Here is an 18,568-nt window from a genome sequence, read left to right as displayed (position 1 = left end):
TCCTTCAGCACCTCTTCTTGTGGGTCCTCCAAGTCATCTAATGGGTCTGGCTTCTCTGGCTTCCTCTTATCAGGGATTCTGGTATCAAGATGAAGATGGTCACAGATAGGACGAGCAAAAGGAGCATGAGATTTCACTAAAGTATTTACTGTGTATTAGATGAGACCCATTTTCCCAGCAGTATTTTTTTCAGATGATGTCTTAGGTAAAACTTCAACAAAACCAAAGCCAGAGCCAAACCCAACCCAACCCAAACAAACCAAACAAAAACCAGAATGGTAGCGGTGTTCTGGTTAAAGCAGGATTTAAAAGGTCTGGAGTGCCTTCTCCTCCTCCCTCAGTAGCCCCTGAATACAGGTGGCACCGTCACCTTGTTTCACCAGTGTATATTCAATTTTCTTGTCATATACAGTTCCTAAGTAGATATGAAGATGTAATCTGTTTCTAGGAGTATCTTTTAAAGCTCATATTAACTCCAGAAATGGTCTTATATTGGTTGTCTCCTTACCTGTTCATTTGGATGTCAGAGATTTGTATCTTTTCAGTTAGCTCTTCTGTACTTCCCAGAACCCATTGAGTTTTCAGAGACCGTCATTAACAACAACTTCAAATATCATGGCAACAATCTCAAATCTCAGACTCCATAGGCCCTGCTTATAAGGATGAAGATAATTATTAGAGTATTTGAAAATAAAGCCACTGAGGATTACAAAATGACCCTATTTAATTTTTTGCCTTACCAATATTTATTTTTGTGGTACCCTACAAATTTTAGTGGAACAGAATGCAACTGTGGGGTACTCTCCCCTACCACCTACCCCGTTTTGTTCTTAACGCGTGAATTTTCTCAAAAGATAGAAGTTAAACAGGAACTACAAGTTAACTGTAAGGGATACGCTTGTGAGTGCTGTGTTGTCTTTTTTGTTAGCCGCGTGATTATAAGGGTAGTTCTATGCAGGTAGAAGTAGACTTGCTCTGTGTAGTCCCAGAGTTCCCTTAATTCAGCTTCCCTGTCACCCACCCTTAAACGTCATGCTATGTTAACTCTACTTTAAGAAGTTGCTGTATTTTAAAAAAAGTCTAAACAAAGTTTAAAATAATTTCATTTAAGTCATTTTAGGTGATGTGTTACGGGAGCTATTGTACACAGTGTAGACATTCATTTTTGATAATATGTGGTCCTCTTACAAATAGGTCAGTTAGAAGATTTATTTCTATCTTTTGTATCCCCTAGATGAAGTGATATTTTAAAAATTCATGCTGTCCAGTTACAGTTCTTGTTAGAAATGTAAAATGTCACCGGTCATTTCCTAAGACTTCCATTCAGAGGAATGTTAACACAAAAGAGTTTTGGTTGAGAGAAGCATAATGAATTCCTACAACTGTTGCCATTACATTATAGCATATTGCAGTAGCTTTCTGGAAATGTTGTGTGAGGTTTGGAATTTAAGAAACAGTTCAAGGTTACTTAAAGCATATTTATCTAGGGTTAAGCGATGCAAGATTTGTTCTCCAGAAGGCTGTGGAACTGGGTAACTTTGAGTTGATAAAAAGAGACAATTGAAGTCTGACCTCATAAAATTTGTAAATGGCAAGTGGAATTGCTTCAACTTGAGATTGGAGACAGTTTGAAATGAGATATTTGAAGTATATTAATCTATTTTTTTTTAATGTTTAGTTATTTAATTTGAGTAAAAGAGGGATAGTGAGCAAGCAGGGGAGGAGCAGAGAGAGAGGGAGACAGAGAATAATCCCAAGCAGGCTCTGCACTGTCAGCATGGAGCTTGATGGAAAGCTCGAACCCATGACCCGTGAGATCATGACCTGACCTGGAACCACGAGTCAGACCCCTTAACCGACTGAGCCACATGGGCACCCCTACTGTTTCAAATTTGTAGTTTTCCATTATGAAAATACGTGCATGTGTTATTTATGTGCACATACACACATTTATTTAATTTTTTTATTTTTTTTTAACGTTTATTTATTTAAAAAAATTTTTTTTAATGTTTATTTATTTTTGAGACAGAGAGAGACAGAGCATGAACAGGGGAGGGGCAGAGAGAGAGGGAGACACAGAATCTGAAACAGGCTCCAGGCTCTGAGCTGTCAGCACAGAGCCTGACGCGGGGCTCGAATTCACGGACCGCGAGATCATGACCTGAGCTGAAGTTGGCAGCTTAACCGACTGAGCCACCAAGGCGCCCCATATACACACATTTATATAAATTTGGAAAGTATAGAACATTTAGAAGAAGGAAAAAAGAACTCTTCTAAATAGCTCCCAGCTGTAGACATCAGTTGTTAACATTTCTTCTAAATAATTTTTTTATGCACAGGTGGTTTTTGGTGTGTAGGGGCTTAGGAGGGGATGGGGACAATCAAGTTAAGATCTTAATGTATATGTAGTTTTGTCTTCATTTAATATTTTGCCAGTATTTAATAGTATTTTCTGTGCTCTTGCATAGTATTTGTAAACATACTGGCTGCGTATTCCTTTGAATGACTATAACAGTTTTTCAACTGTTATTATCAGGCATGTAGGTTATTTGCAGTTGCATGATATTTTAAATGACTGTACATTTTTTGCCTATGATACTTTCCCCTTATTTTTTTTTCTTAGATTCCCAGAAATAGGACTTCTAGGGGGTTTTGAGAATGAAACTGCTTATATCAATTTTCACTCTCATGTGTGAAAGTGTCCATTAAACTGCATCCTCACTAGCGTTAGCTGGTTGCTTAAAAAGTGATGGGCTGGCCGAATCATGAGTCCCATGAGAGAGCAAGAAACAATTTATGGGACCAAGGACCCATCTTGGAGTAAAAGTCAGGCTACTGAGTTCACATTAACAGCTGATTCAAGGGAAGCTAGTTGAACCAGGGGAGCTAGGGTATGTAGCCTAAGAGAGTGGGGGAGAAGGTGCAGCGGTAGCAGAGCTAGAGGTGATCTAGAAATACCCAAGAAGGGCCAAATGTTGGTGCCTTACACAGTCCCAGTGTTGCTTTTTCTGGGGGATAAGAGTAGTCTACTTGGGGAATGGGGAAATCTACTTGGGGAAATCTATAAGTTGTGAGGGAGACTTAACTTTTGTTGTTGATACTCTTTTATGCTATTGGAAAAGTGCTGTTTCTTTTACCATGTGTATATATTATTTTTTTCAACGAAAAGTTAGTTAACAAAAAAGAACCCAGGAATATTACATTTCTTTGATTATTAATAAGGTTGCATGCTTTTCATATGCTGTCAATCAGTTTTGATTTCCATTTTATCTGATTGCCAGACAGCGCAAAATTTTGTAGTATGAAGTGTCAGGTAATTCCTTTATTAATGGAAATTTTTCGTTATAAGATTTTTGTTTTTAAAGAAAAAAAATTCCCCTTCAATTTCTTTTCTTTCCATTATTAGGCAGTGATGGGCCCCAGGGCTCATTTGCTAATTTGCTTATTTTTCTCCTTTATCCCCCCAAAGATATGAACTTTAGCACATCGTTTCCCAACTATTTTCATTGATTGATGTGTCTGAATTTGCCTCAGTATGGCTGAGAAGCCATGTTTTCAGTGAGATGTGAATTGAGGGTGAGCTAGGCCTCCAAAAACAGTATCCATCACTGTGTTGCTGACATAAGGAAGCTGACAAGGAACTGAGGATTTGTTGGGCATGTTCAAGGTCGTGGAGCCATTGGTTTGGGAGTATACATGTGCGGTGGAGTGTGTTGATGAGAGAGAAATGTGAGATGGTTGAGGGTCCCATGAGCAGGAACATCTCTCACATCTGGCAGCCCCAGCAGGGGAGCCAAAGTAGGGAATCCAGAATTAGCACCAGGTGTGAGATGGGTCACGGCTATAGAGAGGCAGGTGCGAACTGTTTGGTTAGCAGCCGATGTTTCAGGGAACTGAAGAGAGGATTGGCAGATTTACATTCTGCACTGTCACTGTCCGCCCCTGAGTATTACCAGAGTTAGCCAGCCTCTCTGGTTAACCTGTCTTTAAAAAGAACTGACATCACACCTTCCCTGAGCTGCTTCATCAGTATTTAGTGAGAGTGAATAAAGTGTCATAATAGTAGTTAATTCTCTGCTTTTGTCTGTTTACTTTCATTGTATTTTATTGCTTTTTTCTAATGGGGTTTTCATTCCTCATTTTTTAAAAGTTTGTTTGTTTGTTTATTTATTTAGAGCGTGAGCAGGGGAGGGGCATAGAGAGAGGGAGAGAGAGAATCCCAAGCTGGCTCTGTGCTGTCAGCTCACAGGCGGATGTGAGACTCAAACTACGGTGAGATTGTGACCTGAGCCAAAATCAAGAGTTGTCTGTTTAACAGGCTAAGCCACCCAGGCACCCCTCATTCCTCATTTTTGATATCTCTTTTCTCTTTTCTTTGGTAGTATGTGTCCTATGCTTACTCTTCATGACCATCCTCATTTCAGATTTTTTCTTTCATGCATTACCAAAAGTAAGTAGAATAAGAACTTAGTATACATAGAATTATACATATTATATATACATATTATATATATATACCTATATATATATTATATATATATACCTATATATATATATAATATATATATATGTAATATGTATATATATAGACATACCTATTTCTCTTTTTTCTAAAGAGGCCTCTTAATTTATGCCTCGACTGCACCATCCACCTAGCCCCTGTTCCCAAGTGCTGGCCTGCACACTTCCCTGAAGAAACCTTTGGACATCTAACTTGACTCAAGAGAGTGGAAAGCGCCAACATCCTCCATTGTTAGACCATTTAAAAAATATGTCCTAGAGTTAGGAAGTGATCGCAATCTTGTAATATTTTCTGTGTTCTCCTCTTCTAAACAAAGTGGTTCTAACCACAAATTACCTAAGTAAAAATGGTCATATAGCAATAATGGGAGGATTTTTATCTTGTTGAGCCTATCTTTACCTCCCCTGATGAGGATGTTTTTTGGCTAAGTCATTTCACGGTGAAGTATGCACTGAATGGCCAAAGAGGTCAAATGCATCTCCATGCATTGGGAGATTATATTTTAATGGAAAGGGACTTGTTGGCATATCTTTATGCATTTAACAATTAGGTTGAATTACTTGACATGAATTGAAATTGGTAAGAGATGTTTGCCAGTTTAGATGCTTTTAGAATTTTTCTTTCTTTCTTCTTCTTCTTCTTCTTCTTTTTCTTCTTCTTCTTCTTCTTCTTCTTCTTCTTCTTCTTCTTCCTCCTCCTCCTCCTCCTCCTCCTCCTCCTCTTCCTCTTCTTCTTCTTCTTCTCCTTCTCCTTCTCCTCCTCCTCCTTCTTTTCTTCTTCTTCTTCTTCTTCTTCTTCTTCTTCTTCTTCTTCTTCTTCTTTATTGTGGGATATAGGCTTGTAACTTGCCAAACAGCTAAAGAAAATGATAGAATTGAAAAAAATAGAAGTTGAAGTAACTAAAGTTTTTTCTTTTTGTCCTTGAATAGGGACTTGACTACTTGACCAAGAAATGGAAGGTTGCATATTTTTCCTATTAATGTTTAATGATGATCTCTGGAGGAAATGCACAGCAAGCTACATACTGATCATTTTAAGTTTTATACTGTGTTGTTTTATCCTATTGGTACTTTGTGTTCTTGAGTAGCTCAAAAGGAATTTTCAGAATCTTGAAGTCAAGAGATTTGCCAGTGAAGACTTTGTACTCTTCTTATCAAATCAGTTCATAGTTAGGGCTGCCTTTCATTCACTGTATGATGCTGAAGATCTTACTTTTCTTCTGTTCATCAAGTCTTTATTTGAACTTCCCTTAAGACCTATCTATCCTGTAAATAAAAGAGCATTTTGTGATTTCCTCATTGTCATTTAGTGCCTGTAAATCAACCCATTTAGTAGACCAGATTAATTGTTATCCTTTTAAAGGATGCATTTCTTTACTTTTTTTTTTTCTTTTGATAGACTTTTCTGGTGAGATTAGTTATGGTATTAATGAATGTGACCGTTTGGTATTATATAAATGAAACGTGTCACAGTTTGGAAGATTTACGTAACTCAGTGAATCAGTATTTTCTAAATGACCACATCATGATGGTACAAAATCATATATAAGTAAATGATATGTTTAAAGTGCAGGATAGATGGATGGAATTTGATGTAAGAGTATGAAACATTTATGAATATAGTTTCAGATTCCACATTGTAACTAACCTTTAAGAAACTACCACTTGTTGAGTTTTGGTATAGTATCCAAGAAGAATATATCCAGAATTATTTGTCAAGGCTATTAAAATACTCCTCTCTTTTTAAAGTACATATTCGAGTGAGGTTGGATTTTTTTCATATATTTCAGCCAAAACAACATATCGCAACATTGAATGTAAAAGCAGGTATGAGAATTCAGCTCTTTTATTAAGCCAGACATTAAAGAGATTTGCAAGAATATAAAACAATGCCATGCTCTGTTTTTTTTTTTGAAATCATAGTGATTTCTTTAAAAAATGTTTTTTTATGTTAACATGTAGTAGGTTTGTTATTTTAACATGAATTAATAAATATTTTTAAAATTTCTCGGTTTTCATATTTAATATAGTAAATGTGATCCCTATAACTCATATAAACAAAAGCTCTTTGGTGTTCTCAGGACTTTTTTTTTAAAGAGTGTAAAAGGTTTCCAAGACCAAAATGTGTAAGGACCTCTGGTGTAGTACTTAAGCAGGGACTTGGAGCCAAATTGCTTAAGTTTGAAATTCAACTTGATTTATTGTTTAATAGCTCTTTGACCTTGGACAAGATATTAAACTACTTTTTGCCTCATGTGTAAAGTGGTTAATATAACTTGTAAGGTTGTGATGTGGATTAACTTGAACGTATGAAAAGTTCTGAGAATTTATATAGCACTTGGCAAGCTATATAATTATCACTTATTGAACATTCATAGTATAATATGTATTCTCTTTCTTGATGCTAAATTTCTAGATTTCTGGAGATTGAGTGTTTTGGGGTATTAACATGGTCTGTTATCAGTAGAGTCCTAGATACCTGCAACCTCTTCTGTAATTCTTTTTCCTCCAAGTCAGTGGTCCTCAGCCTTTCTTGTGCATTCGAATCACCCGGGAAGCTGTGATTAAAACAAACACCCCAATACCCCAGACACACCTGAGATTATCCCACTTGAAACAGAATCTGGAGGTACGGGAGGTGTTTTTCTTGCTCTTCGGTGCTGCTACCAATACCAAGGAAATTGGTAGCATTCCCTTTTCCCCAAATTCCCCAAATATATGATTTAATATTCACATAAAGGATTCTTCGAGCCAGGCACACTCTCGGTAGTACTCCATACCTTGTCAGTACCAGTTAACAGATTCATCTCTGTTCTCCCAGTTGCAACCATCCTATCCTCTGACCATACCTCCCATCCTTCCAGTTCAATCTTTTTAGTGTTTCATCTCCAGCAACTCTTCTATTCGTTCCTATGTTAGTAGGTATCAAGACCATTAGTGTTCATTCAGCCAGTAGCACCGGCTGTGGGATTAACTGCCAGTGTTACTGCCGGACACCTACTGATTGACCTAATTGGAGGAGCAAACCTCACCCTAATGAGCACCAGCCTACCAGGCTTTTATTTCATTTGTCATTCTCATTCTGCTTACTGTCCTTGGAGTTGTAGTAGCCCTAGTTCAAGCTTATGTATCTTCCCTATTTATTAGTAAGCCTTTCCCCGTGTGATGATACCTAATGACCCACGAAACGCAGGACCGTTGGTCCTGCCACCCTTTCACTAACCCACCTCCCTTACAGACTTGCTTGGCCTTTTCCTGACTTAACAGCCATGGTCCATAATTGTAATCATTCTTTTGCAAACCCTCTCAGATCTTTTGCCTCTCTTCCTTTCTATTGTGCTTTTCTGGCAAGGTCCCAAGCTTTGTTAAATCTAAATTCCTCTCACTCCACCTTTGCACCCAGGCAACGAAATTTATGCTAATTTGTCTCACTTAAAAACTGTACCTCTAACCCCAGTGGGGCTTTTAGTGCTGTCTGGAATTCCTCCTACATTTTTCCAGTCCATTTATTCTTCTGAATGACTCTTCCAAATGACTGGTTCACACTTCCTTCTCAAACTTCCAACATCATTTCCTTCTTCCTAACTCCCAGCTGGTGACCATCCTTCGTGTTTCAAGGAGAACATATAAGCTCTAAGGAGAGAAGTTGGCCCCAAGCTCCTGTCACCTCACACAACAACCTACCTGTGCTCCTCCTCCTTCACTTGTCTTTTCCTCCTGTTCCTATGGATGGGCTCTCTGTGCTCATTTCTAAAGCCAGTCCTCTTAGAGATCCCATCCTTATCTACCTGTTGGCTTTCTTCCCTCTTGCTCTTCTGCACCCAGCCCCTTAATGCCCCCCCCCCCCTTTTTCTACACGGACATTCCAGCAGGCTACAAACATCTGAGCAGAACTTTCCCTTGACCCCACACTCCTCCCTAGTTACCAGTTTGAATTGTCTATACTAGCTATGTGCACTTTCTACCCATTCTCTCTTAAATGCTTGACAGTCGTACTTTACCTCACCAAAGAGTGCTTTTTGAGGACGCTGTTGATGGGTGTGTCACTGGACCTTACAGTCAACTCTCAGACCTCCTAACTCACTGTGTCAGCACCATTTCACACAAGCTGATCACCTCTTTCTCCTTGTGTCACTCCCTTCACTAGGCTTCCGAGATACATGCTGTTTGGTCCTCAGTAGCATTTATTACTATCTGATGTAGTTCATTGTTTGTTGCTTATTTTGGCCCTCTAAAATGTAAGCTTCTGGAGAGCAAGGGCTTGGTTTGTTTTCTTTACTGCCTAGAACAGTGGCTGAAGCTTAATAATAGGCATCTGATAGCTGTTGTTGAATGAATGAATGAATGAATGAATGTGAGCTTAACAAGGACTGCATGCTTACCGAATCTCTCCCCATTCCCAGCTCCTTTCCTTGTCGTCAGCTCTCACAGCCATTTCCTTTCTCTCTCTCAACCTTGTATTTCCTAACTTATTTTCCCTTTTCCCTACTCCGTTCCTATCATTTCCAGACCAAACCATCATCGGTGTGCTTGTGTTTCTGTGGGGTTCCAGTGTTTACGGAACATTTATTTATATCTGGCATAGATGCAGATGGTCTGTGGATCTGGGTTGAATGATGTTAAGCATATAATGCTGAATTTATGTGCAGATTGAAAAAAAATAAAATTGTAAAAGAATAAGAGGAAATTAAGTCTCCCAGGGCTAAAATGATGATCTTCTAGGGTATCTACGTTTCTCATTTTGTTACTACCCGGCTTCACACTTTACTGTCTGTGCCTCCTTCTAATGGAATTTCTCCTTCATTTTCTGCAAGGATTTTTAGAAGACAAGGAGAAGTCACCAAGCTCAAAAGACCCTTGTAACTTCAGTTCTGAGTTTATGGCTAATTAAGAGTAATCTTAGATTTTCATCACGGTTTTCCTCTGTGTCGATGTGCTGATGGGATGCTGGATGTGTATGAAAATTCCTTTTCAACTGGTCTTTTATTTATGGCTTCTACAGAACCTTGCCTCCTGGAATCCTTCAAATCCTGAATGTCTGTTGCTTGTGGTGAAGGAGCTTGTGCAACAGTATCACCAGTTCCAGTGCAGCCGCCTTCGTGAGAGCTCCCGCCTCATGTTTGAGTATCAGACGTTACTGGAAGAGCCGCAGTATGGAGAGAACATGGAAATTTATGCTGGGAAAAAAAACAACTGGGTAAGGATTTTCGAGAATGGGGAAAAAAGAGCACTTCATCTGTAATAAAATAATCAATTGAGCTATTCATTTATAGTAAACCCCAGCCATTTCCCTGGACAAGCGTGGTTTTAGTTGCCTGCATACTTTCTCATAATTTAGAGTTTGAAGGGACTTGAATGTTCATCTGGTTCCCCCGTCCTCAGAGCCAGGTGTTCACACATCAGAGGTGGAACTTCAGGACCTGCCTGTATAACAGGCCCCCCTGGACTGGGGTCTGGTGCAGGTCACAGAGGCCACGTTTTGAGACACAAGCGTCCCCTCCTTTTCAGTGTAGAACGTGTCAGTGTCCCAGTCAGATCAGAGAGGTCAGTAACTCTGGCGGTAGCTAGCTTGTGTGGAGCCTTTTATCATCTCTTTTTATAATTTTCCTACTTTGTAGGATCTTTTCGTTTTTATATTTAGTTATAAAAGTGGGGACCGCTTCAGGAGCTTGTGTCATCCTTGCCCAGGGGCCATGCTAATCTTCTCTGTATCGTTCCGGTTTTAGTGTTTGTGCTGCCCAGGCATGCCCTGTAGGATCTTTTTAAAATGCAAGTCAGGTCACATCTCTCCTCTGCGCACAACTTTCATCTCTTCTCCCTTTCTCGCGTCGCAAAAGCCCACGTCTTTCCCGTGGACGTGCAGAGGCCCTACGTGCTGCCGTAACCACCGTCCTCTACCCATCCTTGCTTCTCCCGCTTCATCTCTCACTCTCCCACCTAAAACTTTTCAAGTCCAGCCACACTGACACCCTTGCTGGGCTGCACACACACAGGTGCGCTGCTGCCCTGGGGTCTTTGTGTACTTTTCCCTCCTCTGCCTTCTTTCCCCTAGATGTTCTCACGGCTGAACCCTTCCTTTTCGTTTTTCCCCTTGTGTCCTGTTCTCTGCACGCCTGTATTAATAACACTGCCTGTTTTTTTGAAAAGCAGCTTTCTTGACATATAGTTTCCTTAACCATAAATTCACCTGTTTTAAGTGTACAATTCAGTGATTTATAATACGTTTACCAAGTTGAGCAACCATGGTCTGGTTTGAGACTGGTTCCTTCACCCCGGTAAGATCCCTCACACCCATTTATGGGTAGTCCTTTTCCTACCCCAACCCCAGGAACTACTAAACTACTTTGTTTCTGTATAAACTTTCTTTTCATACAGTGGTATCGCACAATATGTAGACTTTTGTGACTGGCTTCTTAGGATGATATGTTTGGGATTCTTCCATGTATCACTGGTTCATGTCTTTTTATGGCTAAGTAATTTTCCATTTTAGACGTGCCGCGTTTTGTTTATCCATTCACCTGTTGATGGACATTTGAGTTGTTTCCACTTTTTGACTATTACTATTATTATTTTGGATGCAAAAAGGTGGTTTTATTAAAGCATGGGGACAGGACCCGTGGGCAGAAAGAGCTGCTCCACTTTTTGACCATTATGAATAATGCTGCTATAAACATTCACATGCAAGTTTTTGTAACACCCCATTTTTAAATCACATCTCACACACCCCCACCTTTACTCTGCTCTACTTTTTTTTTTTTTGTAACTCTTTTTAACATACCACGTGATTAACATGTTGTGTTAATGTATGTTGCTGCATAAAGTAATCGTTCCAGAATGTAGTGGCTTAAAGCAACCACATTTATTATCGTAGTCTTTGTTTGTCAGGAATCTGTGTAGACCCTGTGCTTCAGGGTCTCTCAGAAGCGGAACCCAAGGTGTTGGTCAGGGCTGCAGTCACCTCGAGGCTCAACTGGAGATGGATCCATTCCGAGTTCACTCATGTGGCCGTTGGTACCATTCAGTACCATCCAGGCCATTGGATTGAGGGTCTCGGTTCAGTGCTGGTTGTTGGCCGGGACCGCCCTCAGTTCCTCACCTCTTCGCAAGGCCTCTCCACAGGGCAGCTCATAAGATGGCAGCTGGCTTCACCGGAGCAAGCAAGCAGGAGAGATCAAGAGTGTGTGAGCAAGACAGATGTCATAGTCTCTATAACCTGATCTTGGAAGTGACATCTTATCACGTTTTCTATATTCTGTTAAGTCCAGTCCACACACAGGGAAGGAATTACCCGAGAGTGTGAATACCCGGAACCATTGGGAGACACTTAGAAATAGTCTACCGCACTCATTTATTACGCTTGTTGTTTGTGCGTCTTTCCCCACTGACATGTAGAGTTTCGTGAAGGCAAGGATCTTTGCTCTGTTCACTGTTGTATCAGAAACACCTGGAACAGTGCCGACCACATTGTTTACATTCTATAAACATTGTTGAATGAGTGAGTTAATAAAGTTGGGTTTAGTTAAGCATAGAATAACTTGCAGGTTCCCTTCTCTGTGTTTGTTCTTTTAGGTTTCACTTAGCCTTCCTTTTCTTATTAAATATGGCTCCTCCCCTTTTATTCTTCAGCGTTTTCTTAAAGGACGTGTTTCCCAAGGTCTTATGCCATGATTATTGCCTTTGAATCAGTAGGTCTAAAATTTATTCTTGTTGCAAACCATCTTTTTTGTTCTGTCCAAAGTTTAATAAAAAACCTATCTTGCGGGGCGCCTGGGTGGCGCAGTCGGTTGAGCGTCTGACTTCAGCCAGGTCACGATCTCGCGGTCCGTGAGTTCGAGCCCCGCGTCAGGCTCTGGGCTGATGGCTCGGAGCCTGGAGCCTTTTTCCGATTCTGTGTCTCCCTCTCTCTCTGCCCCTCCCCCGTTCATGCTCTGTCTCTCTCTATCCCAAAAATAAATAAAAAACGTTGAAAAAAAATTAAAAAAAAAAAAACCTATCTTGCTTATTTTATTGTGGTAAAAGACACATCAAATTTAATTTACCATCTTCACCATTTTTAAGTATACGGTTTAACAGTGTGGAGTATATTTGCCTTGTTTTGCAACGGATTTCTAGAACTTTTTCATCTTATAAAACTGAAACTCTATACTCATTAAGTACCAGTTTCCTTTCCTTCTAGCCCTTGGCAACTGCCTTTCTACTTTCTGTTTCTATCATTCTGAGTCTTTTAGATTCTTCAAATAAGTGGAGTCATGCAGCATGTGTCCTTTTGCGACTGGCTTATTTCATTTAGCATGGTGTCTCTGAGGTTCATGCAGCTTGTAGTATGTTTAAATTGCATCCCTTTTTAAGATCGCATAGTGTTCCATTGTAAGTATGTACACATTTTGTTTATCCATATACCCGTTGATGGACGTTTATGTTGCTTCCACCCCTTGGCTATTGTGAATAAAGCTGTATTGTATAAGGGCGTGCTCATATCTTTTCACTGCTTTGAATTCTTTTGATTATATCCCCAAGGGTGGCATTGCTGGACCATCTTGCTAATGTTATCTTTAAGTCTTGAAAAACCTCCTTACTGTTTTTCATAAAGGCTGCACCGTTTTCAGTTTCCATCAACATTGCGGAGTGTAAGGTTTTAAACTATTGGTTATTTTGAAATTTGAATCTGTTCACGTGGATAGTAAGGAAAACTTTGTTGAAGTTAGTTTATCCTCTAGTCCTAGCATTTCTTCTTATTGAGTAATCATCATATTTCTCTTCTCAAAAACAGATGTTAGGTTAATTTGGCATGACTTCTTGGTGAACCAGTGTTGTCTTTAGTGCTGATAGACTCATTTGAAAATGAGAATCACTTCAGACTTTAGTTTTTTTTAGTCTTTAGTTTTTAGGATTTTCCTTCCCACCCAATTCACCCTTTGAATATTAACGCTGAATTTAAATATATCTAGTTTTATGGCACCTTTTCTGATCCAAAAAGTTTTTAAATTATAGTTGACCTTTAAACAACACGTAGTTAGGGTCACCGTCTTTCTTCCCCTCCCCCCATGCAGTCACAAATCTGTGTGTAACTTTGGACTCCTCCAGAACTTAACTACTAATAGCCTCCTGTTGACCAGAAGCCTCACTGCTAACATAAACAGTCGATTAACACATACTTTGTATGTTATATGTATTATGTACTGTATTCTTATGATGAAGTAAGCTAGAGAAAAGAAGATATTAAGAAAATCATAAGGAAGAGAAAATACGTTTATAGTCCTGTACTGTATTTATTGAAAAATATCTCCATGTAAGTGGACCCATGCAGTTCAAACCTGTGTTCAAGGGTCAACTGTGTATTCACTGGGTCAGCTAATACTCGACTTGTAGTCCATGTAGCTATTGGAGTTTAAATTCATTTAAAGCAGCTAGACAGTTTGAATTTATAGTGTTTTAAAAACTTTGTATTTAATGTTACTGATTCTCCATTCTTCACTTAAAAAACCTTCTACTGCTCTACTCACCCCAGTTTATTTTGATTTATTATTGAGTACTTTGTAAGCATTAGGGCAATGGGTATGGATTTAGGGAAAGTAAAGAAACTGAGAATCCCATGACAAGGCAAGGTGGGTAGTTAGAGGTCAAGCTTACAGCAGAGCAGACCTAGAGAAGGCCTAGTAGAAGTGGGAGCTGAGACTATAAAATAAATATATAGGCATATGAGTTAGTTACTGGTCAAGGAACAGAATATAAGGTGTCTTGAGGGATGAAACACACTGAAGTTTGGCATACTGGTTCAGGAATGCATTAAAGGACAGTCTGCTAATGGAATCCAAAACTAGACCAAGAATCTGGACAATAAACACAAGGCCCTGGCAGAAAGAAAGGAACTTGATTTTGAGCCAAGATTTTTTGAATCAGGGATTGTATGAGTTTCCTATTGCTACTGTAAAAAATTTCTATAAACTTGGTGGCTTAAAACTACACAAATGTATTATGTTCTAGTTCTGGAGGTCAAAAGTAGGAAATGGGTCTCCATGGGCTAAAGTCAAGGTATTGGCAAGGCTGTGTTCCATTTGGAGATGGAACACAGTCTCTACAGGAGACTGTTTCAGGGTACTTAAGAAACTGGCAGATATGCTCTCAGAGATATCTCTGAGATACTGTGGAGAAGCAGAAAGATCTTAGAAGACTGCAGAAAGAAAAAACATTCTGTTGATTTTTAAAAGAAATGACACTCAGGTCTTTAATGACACTCAGGATGATTTGCAGACATTTACATAAGAACGCAATAGTCCGTTGGAACAAAAGTTGGGTAACCAAGAAATAGTCATGGCAATTTGTTTTACCCTTTTAAGGAAGGTGGATGTCATTGACTTAGATTATCTCATTTTTCTTTTTTTTTAAATTTTTTCAATGTTTATTTATTTTTAAGAGACAGAGTCACAACCTGAGTGGGGGAGGGGCAGAGAGAGATGGAGACACAGAATCCGAAGCAGGCTCCAGGCTCTGAGCCCAGCTCGCGGGGCTCGAACTCACGAGCCGTGAGATCATGACCTGAGCCGAAGTCGGACGCTCAACCAAATGAGCCACCCAGGTGCCCTTCATTTTTCATTCTCCCTTAATATTCTACTGACAGTATGTTCCTTTCTAAGGCATTTGAATATGTGGAAGAACTACACCTAAAAGATTGGATATAACTCTTGTCAGCCATCAGGTCTCTTGTGGAATGTCACAGGGATTCTCTTTTGGGCCTATTTTCTCACTGTTTTATTAGGACATTGAAAGGCACGCTTTTCAGGCTTTCTCATAACACAGAGTTTGAAAAGGTGGTTGCTCTGAAAGACTACAGAATCTATTTAAAATTATTTTTAGGCACTGAATGCTGTACCGGCCCCACAAGATGCAATTTTAATAGGGCTAAGGCAGTGCAGGACTGATGTACATTTATGGAAAGTCTGCTCTGCTAGTTTTGGGCTACAAGGGCTGTATACCAGCCACAGCTTTTGCTCTTGAAGGTGTTAAAATCCAATTGAGAAGGCTCCGTACATATTTGTGAAAAATGAAGGAGCAGTGCCGGATAGATGGTCTCAAGTGGAAGTAGAGCCTGTGTAAGAATTTAGAAGACCCTACCATTGAGGAGCGGAGTGACTGTGGAAAGCTGTCACTGATGAACTGGAACTGGCCAAGCCCACAAGGGATGGTGGGCACAGCATGATAGGTAGAGGAGGTCAGTGAATGGTTGGAGAACTTAGGGGCATGACATACATGGGGAACAAGAATTGTAAGCACACATTCTGGTTTACTGGTCAGTAAATCCGATCTATTATCACTTAGTGTAATACTGAAGCATGAAGACTTTTGTATGAAATACATTGATGTTTATTAATTAAAACATTAATATTAATATGCTCTCTAACTAAACCACCATAAGATTGATACATTCTTCCTGGCCTAAATATAAGTCCCTTTATTTTGGTTCTCCTGATCCGACCGTCCATCTGATAAGTACCCTCTGTAATGAATCCAAGAGTATATGTAAGTATTTAATACCTTTGGATTACAAGATCCTGTATTCTTTTGAGAGGATGGTGACTGCTTGCCTTCACCGTTGTCGTCATTGAATTTTTCTTTCTGCCACATAATTTACATTCTTAACTTTCCATTTCTGTTCTTAAAGTGTGAGACTCTTAAAAACCTGAGATGCCTCCTCCATTTTATTGTCATCTGGCAAAAAGAAAATTTCAGTAGCCATGTAGAAGAGGGAGAGGGTTCTAATCTCTCATCAACATTCTGGCAAGTCTGGTAATTTGAAATACAGTGTTCCCTCCATATCACCTCAAAGATGATCTCCGCCCCCCCCCCCAAACTTCCATTTAGAAGGTTTCAGCAAGTGCACACTTGGAGGTAAACATTTGAAAGAAAACCAACAAAAACCCTCTGCTCTTTGCCTTTGTCTTTTTATGAAGCCATTTCTCTTATTGCCTTGCCCATCTCCTTTAATGAATGAGTAGATGTTAGTTTTGAACATTGCATTCTTTGTCTATGGTGTTTTTGTAATTTTTAGTAAACACTTTTTTTAAATCTGGAGAAAACAGAGGATACATTGGAATGTAAGCTTATATGTTCAGAATAAACAATTCTTTTTTTAAAAAAGTTTATTTACTTATTAGAGAGAGGGGTGGGGGGAGGGACAGAGAGGATGAGAGAGAGTCCCAAGCAGCTCTGCACTGTCAGCACGGAGCCCAGCGTGGGGCTTGAACTCACAAACCGTGAGATCATGACCTGAGCCGATATCAAGAGTCAGATGCTTAACTGACCGAGCCACCCAAGCATCCCCAGAATAAACAACTCTTATATGTGCCTGCATGGTCAGAGTTTTTTTTTAAGGTTTGTTTGTTTGTTTATTTATTTATGACTATAAATTCACAAGAGGGTATAAAATAGTAGAGAGATCTTGCATACCCTTCACTGAGTTTCCTCCAGTGGTTACATTTTACATAATGATAGTAAAGTATGGAAACTAAGAAATTGACGTTGGTACAATGTATGTGTTTGCCATTTTACCACATGCATCATTTCCTGTAACTACCACTGCAGTCAAGAGGCAAAACTATTCCTCACCACAAAGATCTCCCTTCTGCTACCTCTTTAAGCAGAGTTAGTGTTAAGATTAGAATTTTAATTTTGATGAATGCCACAACATAAGCCACAGGTATAAAATCATATATACTGTTTTGATACAGTATATCAAAATAAAGGTACATTATACATTTTCTCATTGGCTAAAGCCTAAGGTCTCATTTTAAATTATGTATATTGACTGCCTTGTCAGTATTTCCTGCATGGGTCTGTTGTGTCTAAAGAACCAGTGTTTGTTAACTTTAACAAAGCACCATAAAGAAGTTTGTGAATTTTTCTTTGACTTCTAATTCCCAGAACTCAAAGTTAGTTATCGTACCTCATATTTTTATCAAAGACATTTTTCTTTCCTGCTATGAAATGAATGTTTTGAGATGTTCTGCAACCACTTATTTTCACATAGTTTACATATTAAAGAATACCAGTGGGTGATCTGTGAGATAAAAGTTTTTTGGCAACAGATTTTTTTCCTTTTGTGGGTATTTTCTTAATAATGGCATATACTTACATAATGGAGAATGTGAAGCAATTATTTTTTTTTTTTCATTATTATAGTTGACCCCAAATGCCAGTGAGATTTTAGGAATCTATGGCTTATAAATTAAACTCTGGCAGCATTTAAAACTACCGTGCAGAAAAGAAAGGAGCTGTTCTAGGAGGAGCTCCTCATTTGAGTTAATGACCTAGGCTTCTGTCATCTCATCCTGCTGTGATGTTACATTTGAAGGGAAAGTATGTGAGCAGTGTTAAAAAATAAACAAGGATATTAAAACTTTTGAGAGTTCATTTGAGTAAACATCACCTCGACGTGGTTAGCAGCATTCTACTGACAAAAGCTAGGGGCAGGGTTTTTGTAGAGAAGACACTGAAGCAAAGCAGGGAATTTGGCTATAGCCTAAGTGCTCGAATTATCTGGGAAAGCCTAGTTGGCACTTTGTGACTGATTGTTCCTGCTAATTTTGAGGCATTTCTAGGAAATGACTGGCTGAGATTCCAGTTTGCTTAAGTCACCTACCAAGGTGTTAGAACCAGCTCAGTCTAATGGCCTCCTTGTTTGGTTACTTTTATAGCAGTATGTGTTGGAGTTTCAGGTCCTTCTGGGCAGAGGCCATTTGGAAGTGTGTTGGAGAGAGAGTGATCTGAGAGGTGGGAGCTTCAGATTCTAATCCTGTCATTAGTTTTGTGTACGTGTGACTATAGATTTTCTCTTTGTCACTTTCCTGGAGTAACTTCCCTGTCACCCAGCCTTGGGACAAAGGTAAATTAGATCCTGTGCGTAGGAAGCAAACAGAATTGAGCAAACATGGGGTTATGTAATACACACTATTGTTATTATTAGCCTTCTTTTGTAAATAGTTGAAATGAATTATGATAGTAGAGGCTCAATACATTCTAGGTTAGTGATTGTTCCTGTATTGTCTCTGAA

At 39.2% G+C, this 18,568-nt stretch overlaps 1 protein-coding gene and 1 pseudogene across 4 annotated transcripts in view; one reads left to right on the top strand and one right to left on the bottom strand.

The window, feature by feature from the left end:
- BABAM2 (BRISC and BRCA1 A complex member 2) overlaps nt 1-18,568 on the top strand; it is a 397,579-nt gene that overhangs the window by 114,226 nt on the left and 264,785 nt on the right. For all 4 annotated transcript variants that reach the window (XM_019448772.2, XM_019448794.2, XM_019448765.2 and 1 more), the window contains exon 5: nt 9,524-9,718. In XM_019448772.2, coding sequence (XP_019304317.2) covers nt 9,524-9,718 — 195 coding nt within the window. The remainder of the gene's footprint in view (nt 1-9,523; nt 9,719-18,568) is intronic.
- Nucleotides 10,167-10,267, bottom strand: LOC128773717 (U6 spliceosomal RNA; annotated as a pseudogene).

This window comes from Panthera pardus, unplaced genomic scaffold, assembly GCF_024362965.1.
Source record: "Panthera pardus isolate Hobbes unplaced genomic scaffold, ASM2436296v1 HiC_scaffold_26, whole genome shotgun sequence".
In the NCBI taxonomy this organism is placed as follows: Eukaryota; Metazoa; Chordata; class Mammalia; order Carnivora; family Felidae; genus Panthera; species Panthera pardus.
Note: the sequence above shows the minus strand (reverse complement) of the source record. Positions and strands in the feature narration are given on the sequence as shown.